The sequence below is a fragment of the Coregonus clupeaformis genome, chromosome 6 (assembly GCF_020615455.1).
Source record: "Coregonus clupeaformis isolate EN_2021a chromosome 6, ASM2061545v1, whole genome shotgun sequence".
Taxonomy (NCBI): domain Eukaryota; kingdom Metazoa; phylum Chordata; class Actinopteri; order Salmoniformes; family Salmonidae; genus Coregonus; species Coregonus clupeaformis.
The window spans coordinates 21,639,215-21,652,983 of NC_059197.1; the positions used below are offsets into that span (position 1 = coordinate 21,639,215).

A 13,769-nucleotide genomic window follows, 5' to 3' on the forward strand; every position below is an offset into this window, starting at 1 on the left:
AAATAGAAAAAACTCCGGAGGAGAAGTTTCAGAGAGGAATTGATGCTCGTCTCACCTTGAGTTCAAGGTAAGAATAAATGCCAGGATATTATATATTTTAAATTCGAACGTTTTTAAGAGTTTATGCCACAACACTGAAATCTATTGAGCACATTTGAACTTTAACATTTTGGTTTTTCACTTTAATTAAACAAAATGTTCATATTTTTGTATTTACTCAATGAATTCACAATTATTTAACTAAAAGCAAAATAGCCCATAGGCACTTACATTGCGATCTAATAGGCTACAAATGTTTGAATCATTTAGATAAATGGCATTTCCAAATATGATAATGAACTGCATTTATTTTACAATTATGGAGATGAAGCTGCTTCAAGATGATGAAACCAACATAGCTCGCCAGACTAAACCAAATAAGGTAAGAATTGAGAGTACAGCCGAAATAATATTAGAAATGTGCTGAAAGCAAGCGACATAAGTTTAACCCGTTTCTCCTGTATGTTCATCACATAGTGGGAAACGAGAGCCAACAGGTGTCCGTTTTCTATACCTGTGTGTAACGTGAAGGATGGCTCAAGTCTCAATGACATGTTGCACCACCAGGCAGTCAAGGTGCGTTTACAGTTTGTGATGCTTTGTGTGTGGCGTGTTACCGTACCGCAATTTATTTGCTTGACTCTTTTGTTTAAATTATGAAGCCGCGCATCAATTTTAGTGTTTTCTATTTCATAAAAGATGGAACACTATAAAATAAAGCAACAACTTTGAATTGAAACGTTCTTATTTTATTTCATATGCAGAACCAACCATGCACATCTAAAGTTTGTGAAGGTTCTGTCATGACTCCGAAGTCACTAATGCGCTGTCCCAAAGATGCTGCTCTTGAAATCCTACCTCAGGCTATCGACCTAATCAACCAATACTACAAGTCCTTCAAAATGTAAGTAATACGTGTAATCCTTCTCTAAAGACGATGACGATTATTATTATTATTCCAAAATTGTGCAACCCATTGCCGGACACCACTAAGCGCAGAATCTGTAAAATACACACTGTTGGTTAAAATTGCAATATTGTTTAATGCCTTATAGGCATTTATAGTTTGTAGCCTATATTTTCTGTCCTTCATTTAAGAGCCTTTATAAACCCTTCACTGTACAAGGCCTTCATAGATGCTTCATAAATTATGACAGTATGGGAAAATAGTTAAGCCAGTTATCATTTATAGCCTATTGTACGAATTTGCTTAGATAATTTATGAAGCATCTATGTGGGCCTTAAAAAAGGTTTGTAATGAGAAAAAAATATCCCCTCTATATTGTATTATTTGTTTGTTTTCCATGATTTACACATATCCTAATTTAATCCCAAATGCATAGCCCCAAAATTGAACACCACCTCGCCAGATTGGAGGAAATTGCTATGGAAATAGGTTCCACAGGAACCTATCAGCTGACTATGGAGGAATTAGTGTTTGGGGCTCGACAAGCATGGAGGAACGCCCCAAGATGCATCGGCAGGATTCAGTGGTCCAATTTACAAGTAAGAAAAACATACAAGGCAGAAGATACATTTCTGTTTCTCATGATCTATTGGGTATCAATATCAGTATCTATTCTATTCTATTCTTCTATGTGTTTTTCATGCATGCACATGGGCGTGTGGGATATGTTCTATGTGTAGGTTAGCCTAATTAATTATGTTTATTGGATTGTTCTGCAGTTGTTTGATGCCAGAAAGTGCAAGACTACTCAGGATATGTTCCAGTTTCTGTGCGAACACTTACAGTTTGCCACAAATGGAGGAAACCTAAGGTAAACAAACACAGCACAGCGCGATTGTAATTGAAAGGTAATTTTCGATTGACCCATCATATGCAGCTTTTACGTGAAAGCAGTCTCTGCGAACGCGGGAACATTGCCTTTTAATTTAAATCGGGCTATAGCGTGCATCTTCGACGCACGGATTGAATCTAGGTCTAGGTGACCGACAGACCTACTTTCTGAGGTAGCCTAACTACCAGCATTCTTCGTGAAACATGAAAGGATTGGAAGTATGAGATAATGAGGCAGAGGGCAGAAAACACTAAGTAAAGATAATCTCTTCAAAACAAGACTCTCAACTCTGTGCAGTGGTGGAAAAAGTACTCAATTGTCATACTTGAGTAAAAGTAAAGATACCGTGATATAAAATGACTCAAGTAAAAGTGAAAGTCACCCAGTAAAATACTACTTGTGTAAAAGTCTAAAAGTATTTGGTTTTAAATATACTTAAGTATCAAAAGTAAATGGAATTCCTCAAGTGTAGTTAAGTATCAAAAGTGAAAGTATAAATCATTTCAAGTTCCTTATATTAAGCAAACAAGATGGCACAATTTTCTTTTCTTTATTGATGGATAGCCAGGGGCACACTTCAACACTCAGACATAATTTAAGAATGAAGCATTTGTGTTTAGTGAGTCCGCTAGATCAGAGGCAGTGGGACTCTGACCAGGGATGTTATCTTGATAAGTGTGTGAATTGGACCATTTTCCTGTCAAAATGTAAGAGTACTTTTGGGTGTCAGGGAAAATGTATGGAGTAAAACGTACATTCTTTTCTTTAGGAATGTAGTGAAGTAAAAGTTGCCAAAAATATAAATAGTAAAGTAAAGTACAGATACCTCAAAAAACTACTTAAGTAGTACTTTAAAGTATTTTTACTTTAGTACTTTACAACACTGACTGTGTGTGAAGTTAGAAATGTGTAAAATGTAAACTACAGGTTTGTTCCACTAACTGTGAGTCACTCACTAACTGTAAGTCGCTCTGGATAAGAGTGTCTGCTAAAATACTAAAATGTAAATGTACAAATGTAAAATATATTCTGCTAATACACCTGTCTCACGCGTTATTTCTTGCACCTTTACTCCGTGAGGACAATACTGTAGGTCAGGGGTCCCCAATTACATTCAGCTGTAGGCCGATTTTTTCTTGAGCGGTTGTTCGGGGGGCCGGAACATAGTCATAAATAATTTGTACACTGCATATTGACCGCAAGAATCCCAAACAGATATAGTATTTGACAAAAACTGAATAATTTCAAACCTTGATTACGTTGGGATACGGTCACATATGCCTCTCTATTTATGCGTTGGAATACTTGGGAACAGATTTCTTAAATTAAAATCACTTTGAGCTGATTTCCTAGTGATTGTATTGTACAAAAATTATTAGGCTATTTATTTATTTTTTCCTCAGAAATCTTGGGGCGACAAATAAAATCTCCCATGGGCTGCCTATTGGGGAACCCTGCTGTAGGTCATTCACTCTGTGATGGGCCAGTTTCTCAAAGTCCTTCCATTAATATTTCAGTTTGTCCATATATGTTATTACAGATCTTCTTCTTGTGTCTTATTTATTTCAGGTCTGCAATTACCATCTTTCCTCAGAGAAAGGAAGACAGGCATGATTTCCGGGTGTGGAACAGCCAGTTGGTGAAGTATGCAGGTTACCAGATGCCTGATGGCAGTATCCAGGGAGACCCATCCAGTGTAGAATTCACTAAGGTACTATATCTAGTAGCTATAGCCACCAGGCTCCACCCCAGCTATTTCAATAACATTCATTCAAACATCTAGGATTGAGCATTTTAGGCTCAGATACTGTATGTGCTCGTTTGAAAGTATACATTTTAAAAAGTTACTGTTACTTTTGTCCTGTGTTCTTAAAGATCTGTATCCAGCTTGGATGGAAACCTCAGTACGGCCTCTTCGATGTGTTGCCACTAGTACTGCAGGTCAACGGGGAGGACCCAGACCTTTATGAAATCCCTCCACACCTGATCCTGGAGGTTCCCATGGAACACCCCCAGTGAGTGACTTTAGCCATGTTTCTATTGGATGGTTATCTAAACACACTTTTGAGAACAAATACAATGTCAAGCCTGCAGATAGTTATCATAGCTATTCCCACAACATACAATGACTTTCATTGGCAAAGAGATGTTGCTAGGTTACAATACCACTACATAACAGTTATGTTATGACACACGTGTATGCAAATCCGTTTGATTCCATACTAGATTTGCCATTGATTGGATTCATTAGAGACACAGTATTCAGACCATCAGGTCTCCATAGCCATGGTGATGTTTTTAAGTAGTAGTTATCTAATTAAATCAATGTGTTATGTGGCTGCCTGGGTAAATTCAAACCATTGCCCCCAGTCGTTCAAGAGCTCAAGGTTTTTTAAATCAGCCGTCTGAGGAACGGAGCTGAATGGGAGAGAGTGAAGAGCTCTATAGAACTTGTCTACGCGGCACGTTCCTTTATCCAAATAGTTTCCCAAAGCCAGGTCTAGGAGGGCCCAATGACCTGTACCATTTTATTTTATTTAAATGTCTAACCACTCCAAAGTGGTCCTTCATTCGTTTCACTGGACACAATACTGAGTTGAGTCAAGTGTTTCAAGCACCTTTGGTAGAGTGAGCACAACTGTGTGTGTAACTCATTGTGTATGAAAAAGATGTCACATTGAGGACTGAATGATTCACTACAGAAACTAACCACATCTATCCTAGTGGTGGTGTTTTTTGGTCATGCTCTTTTATATATTATTAGCAGATATATTGTGTTGATCTTTCATCACTAGGCATAAGTGGTTCCAAGATCTTGGACTGAAGTGGTATGCTGTGCCTGCGGTGTCCAACATGCTGCTGGAGATTGGTGGACTTGAATTCACAGCCTGTCCCTTTAATGGCTGGTACATGGGCACTGAGATTGGCGTGAGGGATTTCTGTGACTATCAGCGTTATAACATCTTGGAGGTAAGGCTCACTTTCACAGGTAATCACTATGACTACCGCACATGGTTGTGCTCTGCAGGATTAGCAAATGTTTTGAAATGGAGGAGGTAACCTCATCTGGAATAACCAAAAAGCTAATTTTCTGTTTTAAAATGTTTTCTTGTTTCATGCCTCTGTAACATAACCCTGGCTGACTTGATAATGATGCAATGGTTGAGAATGTTTTGGCTTCCTGCCCGTACAGGAAGTGGGTCGCAGGATGGGTCTGGAGACACACAAGCTGTCCTCACTGTGGAAGGACCAGGCCTTGGTGACCGTCAATGTTGCAGTCATATACAGTTTCCAGGTAACCTATGACTTTTACGTATACAGGGCCAATCCAAAGGCATGTTACCATTTTTTCTCATCTTATTCAACTGTTACCATGCACCTGCAAAAAAGATAGCTCAGATGTGCGAGTGCCTTTTGAATTATGTTATTCCCAGTAGAAATCCCAAGTTATGTTGTTGTTGTTGTTGTTTTGTTACATAATTAGTTTTTTTAATACCTACAATTTTAAATAAGATGGTTCCATCCCATAATATTTAGCCAGAGGATGCTACACTACAATGAAAACTGTTCAGCCGTCAACTGGAGTTTTCCTTGAGATAAATGCACTCCTTTTGTCTCATTACTGTACGCTGCAGAAGAACAGGGTGACCATCACAGACCACCACTCTGCAGCCGAGTCCTTTATGAAGCACATGGAGACAGAGTTCCGGCTGCGCGGCGGCTGCCCTGCAGACTGGGCCTGGCTGGTTCCTCCCATGTCTGGCTCCCTCACCCCCGTCTTCCACCAGGAGATGGTCAACTACATTCTCTCTCCCTTCTTCTACTACCAGGTAGATACTGAGACACCATCTTGTATTGTGCATAGTATATAGGCTATGTCATTCATCTGGTTAAGCTCCACCTTACAGAATTACAGGGGAGTTGCTATATGACCGTCTGTGACTGTTGTTGTTGTTGTTTGAAGCCTGACCCCTGGTTGACCCATGTCTGGAGAAATGCGGAGAAGTGCCTGAGGAAGCAACAGATCAGCTTCAAAGCTGTGGCCAGGTAATCATCCATGGACTATGACACCCATATCTGTAATGCTTTATAAACACATTCATGATGAGTTATAAATTATAATGCAGTCCTAATCATATCATTGACATAGCTATAAATGCACATAATGGTTGAGGTTGCGCTAATCCATGCTCATAATGCATTACAAAGTATTATCATTCATGTCTGGTTCCCTCCTATAGGGCGGCGCTCTTTTCTTCAACCCTTATGAGAAGAGTGCTGGCTAACAGGGTGCGCTGCACTGTCCTGTATGCCACTGAAACAGGGAAATCACAGACATTGGCCCAGAGACTGAACTCCATGCTAAACTGTGCCTTCAACTCCAGGGTAGGAGATCCATCTCATCTCTATGAAGGCTGATAGGGGGCCTTCTGCCTCAGGCTAATATGCTTCAGGGCATTTGTGTGTATTAACCACTGTGAATCAATGTAAAACTGTAGTTTAATTGGAACCTAAATGTATGTGAGTACTATATTGAGCTCATTCTGAGTTAATTTACAGAATACGTAATGGGGAGTTAGCTAGCTAGTAATAATGGTGCTGATTGAGGTAACCATGGTAAAATCCAGTATGAAAATGTATGCACTCACTAACTGTAAGTCGCTCTGGATAAGAGCGTCTGCTAAATGACTAAAATGTAAATGTTATCTGCTTGTACATTATACAATCTGTTGATGTCTTAAGTCACTACTGTCCTCAAAATGCAGAATTACACAAAGTTTACAAAGTTAACTAAAGCTGCTCTGTATATATTTAAAGTTGCTCTGTATGGAGGACTACAACTTCAGTGACATGGAACAGGAGAGCCTTCTGATTGTGGTAACAAGCACCTTTGGGAATGGAGACTCCCCTGGAAATGGAGAGGTGTGTTTTTGTGTATTTTGAAGATATTAACAATAATATTTCCCCCCACATTTATAAAATATAATGTCTCAATATTCAACACATGTTAATATTTATTTCTCTAGAGTTTTAAGAAGCAGCTTTTCTCCTTGCAGTATCTTAGGAACAAGTTAAGGTAAGTAGTATCTCAAGCATTTCTCTCTGCATTGTCCTCTCCGTACTGGGCTGTACATGTCTTTAAGATGTACTAATTTGATGAAGTGGCAGCTTGACTACAGTCTCTGACACCTCTCTTTGGTTTTGAAACTGGTCTTATCTCCCCTCTCCTCCCCTAGGTACTGTGTGTTTGGGCTGGGCTCCAGGATGTACCCACAGTTCTGTGCGTTCGCCCATGCCGTGGATGCCAAGTTGGAGGAGCTGGGGGCAGAGCGGGTGACGCCCACTGGAGAGGGGGATGAACTGAACGGACAGGAGGAGGCCTTTTCTGTCTGGTCTCTCACTGCTCTCAAGGTGGGCGGACAAGGGAGGATGCCTCTCTGTCTTAAAAGTGGAACTTAGCTACGTGTCGACGATCATGTTTGCAGTATATTTTATAGTATACATATTAACATACTCCTGGTATGTCTACTATATGCTCAAGTAACATTACAAAAAATACCTGTTATGATCTTTACTCTCATAAGCATTTGCATATCATATTGATCTACATAGTGTTTTTAATCATTGAGTCTAAGGACGCTTTCTCTGATTCCAGGATGCCTATAAGGAGTTCAACATCCAGGGACAGCTGAGTCTGCAGTTCCCTGGGGCAGAGCGACTCTGCGAGGCCTGGGACCCCCTGAGATACCGCGTAGCACTGGAGAGCTGCCCCCAGGACCTCATCACAGGTACTACACCTGGGCCAGGGGATGGACATTTGACAAGGGACTGGTGTAGCACTATAAAGCATTATAAACTAGTCTTGTATTTCAGTCAGCAAGTTGTATGTGATGATTTTCACTGTCCTCTCTTTCACAGCACTTTCAGCCATTCACTCTAAAACTGTCTTCCCCATGAAACTGAAGAGCAAACAGAATCTACAGAGCCCCCATTCAAGGTTCAGTTCTTGTCATCTAGCATGTTATTGTTGCAATACTTTCAACGTTTTTGACAGGACTCCATTTTGACAGGGTTTAATTCAGCATTGTCATTTTTGTTTCTAGCCGGTCCACCATTCTGGTGGAGCTGGAGATGGAGAGAAGTGCAGAGGTCATGAACTTTGCTCCAGGAGACCATGTTGGTGTTTTCCCAGAGAATCTCCCTCAACTGGTGGCTGGCATCCTAAAGTTCCTTCCCCATACGCCCCCAACCAACCAGTGCCTACGACTGGAATACCGCTCTGACTCCTGCCTAGGTACAACACTATTCATTAATAATGGTGCTGATTGAGGTAACCATGGTCAAATCAGATTTTTGTGAGGAAGACATCGTTTTCGAAAAATTGGCACTGTTAAAATTACTCTGCATTTCTATATCCCAAAAGATGACGAGAAAAACTGGCAGACTGTCGAACGCATCCCAGCATGCACTTTGTCTCAGGCGCTCACCTACTTCCTGGATGTGACCACGCCCCCCTGTCAGAACCTCCTCCACAAGCTCTCTCAGTTGGCGAGACAGGACGGGCACCGCCAGCGTCTACTGACCTTGGCAAAGGTAACTTCTGTTTGTCTCCAAGACTAGTGTTCATTATTGTCTTTTGAAATAAAAATGAAATATATCATGAAAGAAGAGGCTTTGACGTACCACCTATTGGAATTGTATAGAATTTAAGAAAATAAAAAATTATCCGTACATGTAGCGCTATTTCATACATAGAACTCTGTAAGCCTATGCTCTTTCCAAAAAATTGTATCAACAGATATTTTGCAAGTTATTTAGCTTCTGTCTTCATTTGCCTTCAGGACTCTCGGGAGTACACGACCTGGAAGACGTTCGGCGTTCCCACCTTCCTGGAAGTTCTGGAGGAGTTCCCGTCTTTAGAACTCTCTGCAGCCTTTCTCCTCAGCCAGCTGCCCCTGCTCAAGCCCCGCCTCTACTCCATCAGCTCCTCTCCTCAGCTCCACCCCAACGAGCTACATCTCACTCTGACAGTGCTCAACTATCACACACAAGGTACAGGACATTAGATTTCACATTTTGGACATTTAGCAAACACTCTTATCCAAGGTACAGGACAGGGCAACTCAACTTAGAAATGACAATACATCAGTTATCAAATGCTTTGAAAGGAATTTGAACTGCTATCTCTTGGCTATGAAAGTAACTGTACTGTATTTTTCTGGACTGTTCTTCCACTAGATGGACAGGGTCCTCTTCACCAAGGGGTCTGCAGCACCTGGCTGGATACCATTAAGAAAGGAGACCTGGTACCATGTTTCATCTACAGGTATAGAACATACTGTAACATACTGTATATCAGTAGGCTGGTACACTTTTCAATTGCACCAAATGCTAGGTTGTAACCTATCCCCAATTGATTGAGATTCTTATTTAAAGTGAAGCTAACTGATTATGTGTTATTGTTTACAGTTCAGGTGGGTTCCACCTCCCAGCAGATCCCAGCACTCCAGTCATTCTGGTGGGGGCTGGCAGTGGCATCGCGCCCTTCCGAAGCTTCTGGCAACAACGGCTACATGACATGAAACACCCAGGTAGTGTGTGTGTGTGCCTGTCTGTGTGTCTGTCTGTGTGTCTGTTGATACAATCTCTCTGACCTTAAGGGCTATGGTTTTGTCTTGGCAGGTTTCTCTGGAAGTCCTATGAGCCTTGTGTTTGGCTGCCAGAGTTCAGAGACAGACCATTTATACAAAGAGGAGACACTGGAGATGAGAAGGCTAGGGGTCCTGAAGAGTGTTACATCCACATATTCCCGCCAGCCAGGTCACCCAAAGGTACTGTTGCATGAAGTCATTTTGAAACAAATCATGTACTGAGTGAGCATTTGAAAAGCTTCATTGAATCTGATTGGCTTGAGATTCAAGTGAAGGTTGAAGCTTAAAATGGTTCCTATCTCCCTGTACTGTGCCTCCTATTCCTAACCTTTGACCTCTGTGTGTGAGCAGGTCTATGTCCAGGATGTCCTTAGGGAGAGGATGGCAGGGGAGGTGCTGAGTGTGTTGCACCAGAAGGAGGGTCACCTCTACGTGTGCGGGGGTGTGAACATGGCCCAAGGAGTTACTCTAGCAGTACAGGATATTCTGAGCAGCCAGCTTGGCATCACCCTCACCCAGGCAGGAGAATACCTGGCCCAACTAAAGGTTGGTTCACCTTTCCTCTCAATCACTAATATGAAAACTAATGTGTAATAAGTGGACAGTGTTTCACAGTGCTTTTATGGTTTGTATTTTTGTTTCTTTATTTGCAGATTCATAAGAGGTACCATGAGGACATTTTTGGAGCCCAGTTTCAGAAGTGAGGTGGTCGGGCTCTGTTGGCTTGTGGGAATAAACTCAATGGATGGAGAAAGATCTACACATAACATGCATTTTTCTCTCTTCATGTGATGCCCTGTTTTTGTTTTTGGTGATAGATTATGATTGTCACTTTGGAACATCTATGTAGCTGTTGGTGGTCCCAAATAAACCAGCAGGCCATCCTTTGGCCCTCTGCTTGAAAAAGTACCACATTTTACAGTTTTCACTTTATTTATTTTTGCACTGTAAGTATAATTCAAAGAGAAGATTATAACATTTACATTCACGTGATGATATTAAAGGTTGAATATAGATGCATAGGTGATAAGTCTATGTAGCGTTTGTGCAATATAACAGAATGTACAGGAATGTGGGATTGTTGACTCTGAATTATAAATAATGGAAATATGCTTGTATACAGAATGTGTTTTACATGTTGTGAACATTAATTTAAATAAAAATCATATTACATAATCATTGTAGTCAGAGGCGATTTTAGCATGGAAATCTTGGTGGGGCAAACTCAAAAATAAAATTGGATGCATGCCAGCAAAGCCACTACACAACAGTAAACAATACATTAATTGTACTATAACGGTGACAAACGGTGCCCACAAACTGTTAGGGCCTACATAAAGCTGTCCCAACAGCAGTCCCAACACCTTACCACTGCTGCACCTGGCTATCAGCGGAGCCTTGTCTGGCAGCGAAACAGTTAATTCAGCCTCTTTTACTGCCTTTAAAAAAACATAGCTGATATGGCTGACTTGCTTTAACAAATGTGGTTTCTACTGACAATTGAGATGTACAAACTATGGCATAAGGGGACAACGAGCGCATAAGAGGCAAGCCGTAATTTCAATTAAGACATTAATGAGTGAGCTAGGACGTACGTAGTCAATATAACTATTTGTTCAGCTCTTTTGAAATGTACAGCGACAGAATTGAGAACATGGGCCATTCTTACAATAAAACTCCCTGTACACCAAGTCAGAACCGTAGGATAAATAAAGGGGGCAGATAAGCAGACAATTAAAGCTCTTACAATATCCGATGATGACATTTCTCTAAAACAGGCTATAGGCTACATGTGCACCACCAAGTCAGAACAGTAGGCTAAATTATGAGGGGAAAAGGCACCAAATTATTAGGGTGAGGCACATGGGCTACTAACAGCTTACTACACAACATACACTTATGTATACTGTAGCTAAGAAAGTCATACTATCTCCCTGGCATATTACATCATTTATGCAGCAGCATTCAAGACATTTTTGGACTCGCCTTGTTGTGCTGTGCTCACTTGAACAGGAAGGTGGTGCGACGGTCCTTCGTGGGCATTCTCTGGATTTACGGTGCTTTCAAGACAACTGGGAACTCTGAAAAAAACATGGTTGAATCATGACGTCAGTGATCTTCAGGTCGAAGCTCTAGAAAGAGGCCAGAGTTCTCGACTTGGAATTCTGAGTTGGATGACAGTTCAAAACGTATTTTCCCAGTTGGAGCTCGTTTTTTCCCGAGATCGCAGTTGTCATGAACTCACCGAAGTCTGAGATTTCCCAGTTCAGATTTTCCAGTTGTTTTGAACGTGGCAGAAGTCATGCTGGATTGACAACATGGCCAATGTTGAATGTTTATCCTTTTAAGCTTGGAAAAGAGACCCTTAAAAAAGACCACACACCCACTCCACTGAACAGCAGGCTAGTAATTAATTTGCAACAATTGCAGCTAGCCACTGATTCCTTCCAAACCACTGTTTATGGCCGATGACCACCGATACGTTTGATCTATAATTCATTTTCATAATTTCTCTTCATATGACAAGGATTGAAAAGGATTTGGCAGAAGATTGTCGACTTGATTCATGATGATGACTGGTAGCTTGCTAGCTAAGATTTTGAAAGTATGATGTTGACATGATCAGTCCAATCAAATCTACAGTAGATATAACGTGATTTGACTTCATTTTATCTGTGGCCAATGACCTTGAGCCTTCTTGGATGGTCACTTCTAATGTAACTCTATGGCAGCACCCAAGCGGCTTGAATTTTCGAGCTCTCCCCGTAGATTGTGCGGTGAGGTAGTGTCCCCATGAGTGACAGAACTGAGCCAAACACGGCGCAACTAGAGAACATTACCAACCCCTTTGCTCCGTATTTTCTGCTGGCTGCCCCATCACCACAGAAACCACTGAGCTAGGCTAAAACACCTGCATTTTGGAGCTGCCTTACTCAAGAAAGCAAAAAAGACACCATGTTTGTATGCAGCTTTATTGACTCAATTATTATTTTTTGTTTACATTTTTTACAAACTGATATGTGACACGTTAGTCAATTAGTCAGCCACCAATTGTGCAAGTTCTCCCACTTAAAAAGATGAGAGAGGCCTGTAATTTTCATCATAGGTACACGTCAACTATGACAGACAAATTGAGAAATAAAAATCCAGAAAATCACATTGTAGGATTTTTAATGAATTTATTTGCAAATTATGGTGGAAAATAAGTATTTGGTCACCTACAAACAAGCAAGATTTCTGGCTCTCACAGACCTGTAACTTCTTCTTTAAGAGGCTCCTCTGTCCTCCACTCGTTACCTGTATTAATGGCACCTGTTTGAACTTGTTATCAGTATAAAAGACACCTGTCCACAACCTCAAACAGTCACACTCCAAACTCCACTATGGCCATGACCAAAGAGCTGTCAAAGGACACCAGAAACAAAATTGTAGACCTGCACCAGGCTGGGAAGACTGAATCTGCAATAGGTAAGCAGCTTGGTTTGAAGAAATCAACTGTGGGAGCAATTATTAGGAAATGGAAGACATACAAGACCACTGATCTGGGGCTCCATGCAAGATCTCACCCCGTGGGGTCAAAATGATCACAAGAACGGTGAGCAAAAATCCCAGAACCACACGGGGGGACCTAGTGAATGACCTGCAGAGAGCTGGGACCAAAGTAACAAAGCCTACCATCAGTAACACACTATGCCACCAGGGACTCAAATCCTGCAGTGCCAGACGTGTCCCCCTGCTTAAGCCAGTACATGTCCAGGCCCGTCTGAAGTTTGCTAGAGTGCATTTGGATGATCCAGAAGAGGATTGGGAGAATGTCATATGGTCAGATGAAACAAAAATATAAACCTCAACTCGTCGTGTTTGGAGGACAAAGAATGCTGAGTTGCATCCAAAGAACACCATACCTACTGTGAAGCATGGGGGTGGAAACATCATGCTTTGGGGCTGTTTTTCTGCAAAGGGACCAGGACGACTGATCCGTTTAAAGGAAAGAATGAATGGGGCCATGTATCGTGAGATTTTGAGTGAAAACCTCCTTCCATCTGCAAGGGCATTGAAGATGAAACGTGGCTGGGTCTTTCAGCATGACAATGATCCCAAACACACCACCCTGGCAACGAAAGAGTGGCTTCGTAAGAAGCATTTCAAGGTCCTGGAGTGGCCTAGCCAGTCTCCAGATCTCAACCCCATAGAAAATCTTTGGAGGGAGTTGAAAGTCTGTGTTGCCCAGCGACAGCCCCAAAACATCACTGCTCTAGAGGAGATCTGCATGGAGGAA

General features: G+C 41.4%; 1 protein-coding gene across 1 annotated transcript; it reads left to right on the forward strand.

The window, feature by feature from the left end:
* The first annotated feature begins 313 nt into the window (after window positions 1-313).
* Window positions 314-10,627, forward strand: nos2b (nitric oxide synthase 2b, inducible). Its single transcript, XM_041878893.2, has 25 exons — window positions 314-421; window positions 517-615; window positions 804-943; window positions 1,383-1,545; window positions 1,726-1,817; window positions 3,408-3,549; window positions 3,714-3,853; window positions 4,634-4,808; window positions 5,032-5,133; window positions 5,474-5,668; window positions 5,803-5,885; window positions 6,080-6,224; window positions 6,657-6,761; window positions 6,866-6,915; window positions 7,076-7,250; window positions 7,495-7,627; window positions 7,758-7,836; window positions 7,943-8,133; window positions 8,263-8,432; window positions 8,681-8,891; window positions 9,078-9,165; window positions 9,309-9,430; window positions 9,522-9,670; window positions 9,842-10,036; window positions 10,144-10,627. Exons 1-25 carry the CDS (start codon window positions 314-316, stop codon window positions 10,192-10,194), a joined length of 3,303 nt encoding a protein of 1,100 aa, XP_041734827.2. The 3' UTR covers window positions 10,195-10,627.
* The last annotated feature ends 3,142 nt before the right edge of the window (window positions 10,628-13,769 follow it).

Excerpts from the sequence above, each read along its gene's own strand:
- nos2b (XM_041878893.2), top strand. The coding sequence starts at position 314 with ATGGCATTTCCAAATATGATAATGAACTGCATTTATTTTACAATTATG. Across the intron at positions 422-516 it reads GCCAGACTAAACCAAATAAG|TGGGAAACGAGAGCCAACAG; the intron begins GTAAGAATTGAG and ends TTCATCACATAG. Across the intron at positions 4,809-5,031 it reads AGCGTTATAACATCTTGGAG|GAAGTGGGTCGCAGGATGGG; the intron begins GTAAGGCTCACT and ends CTGCCCGTACAG.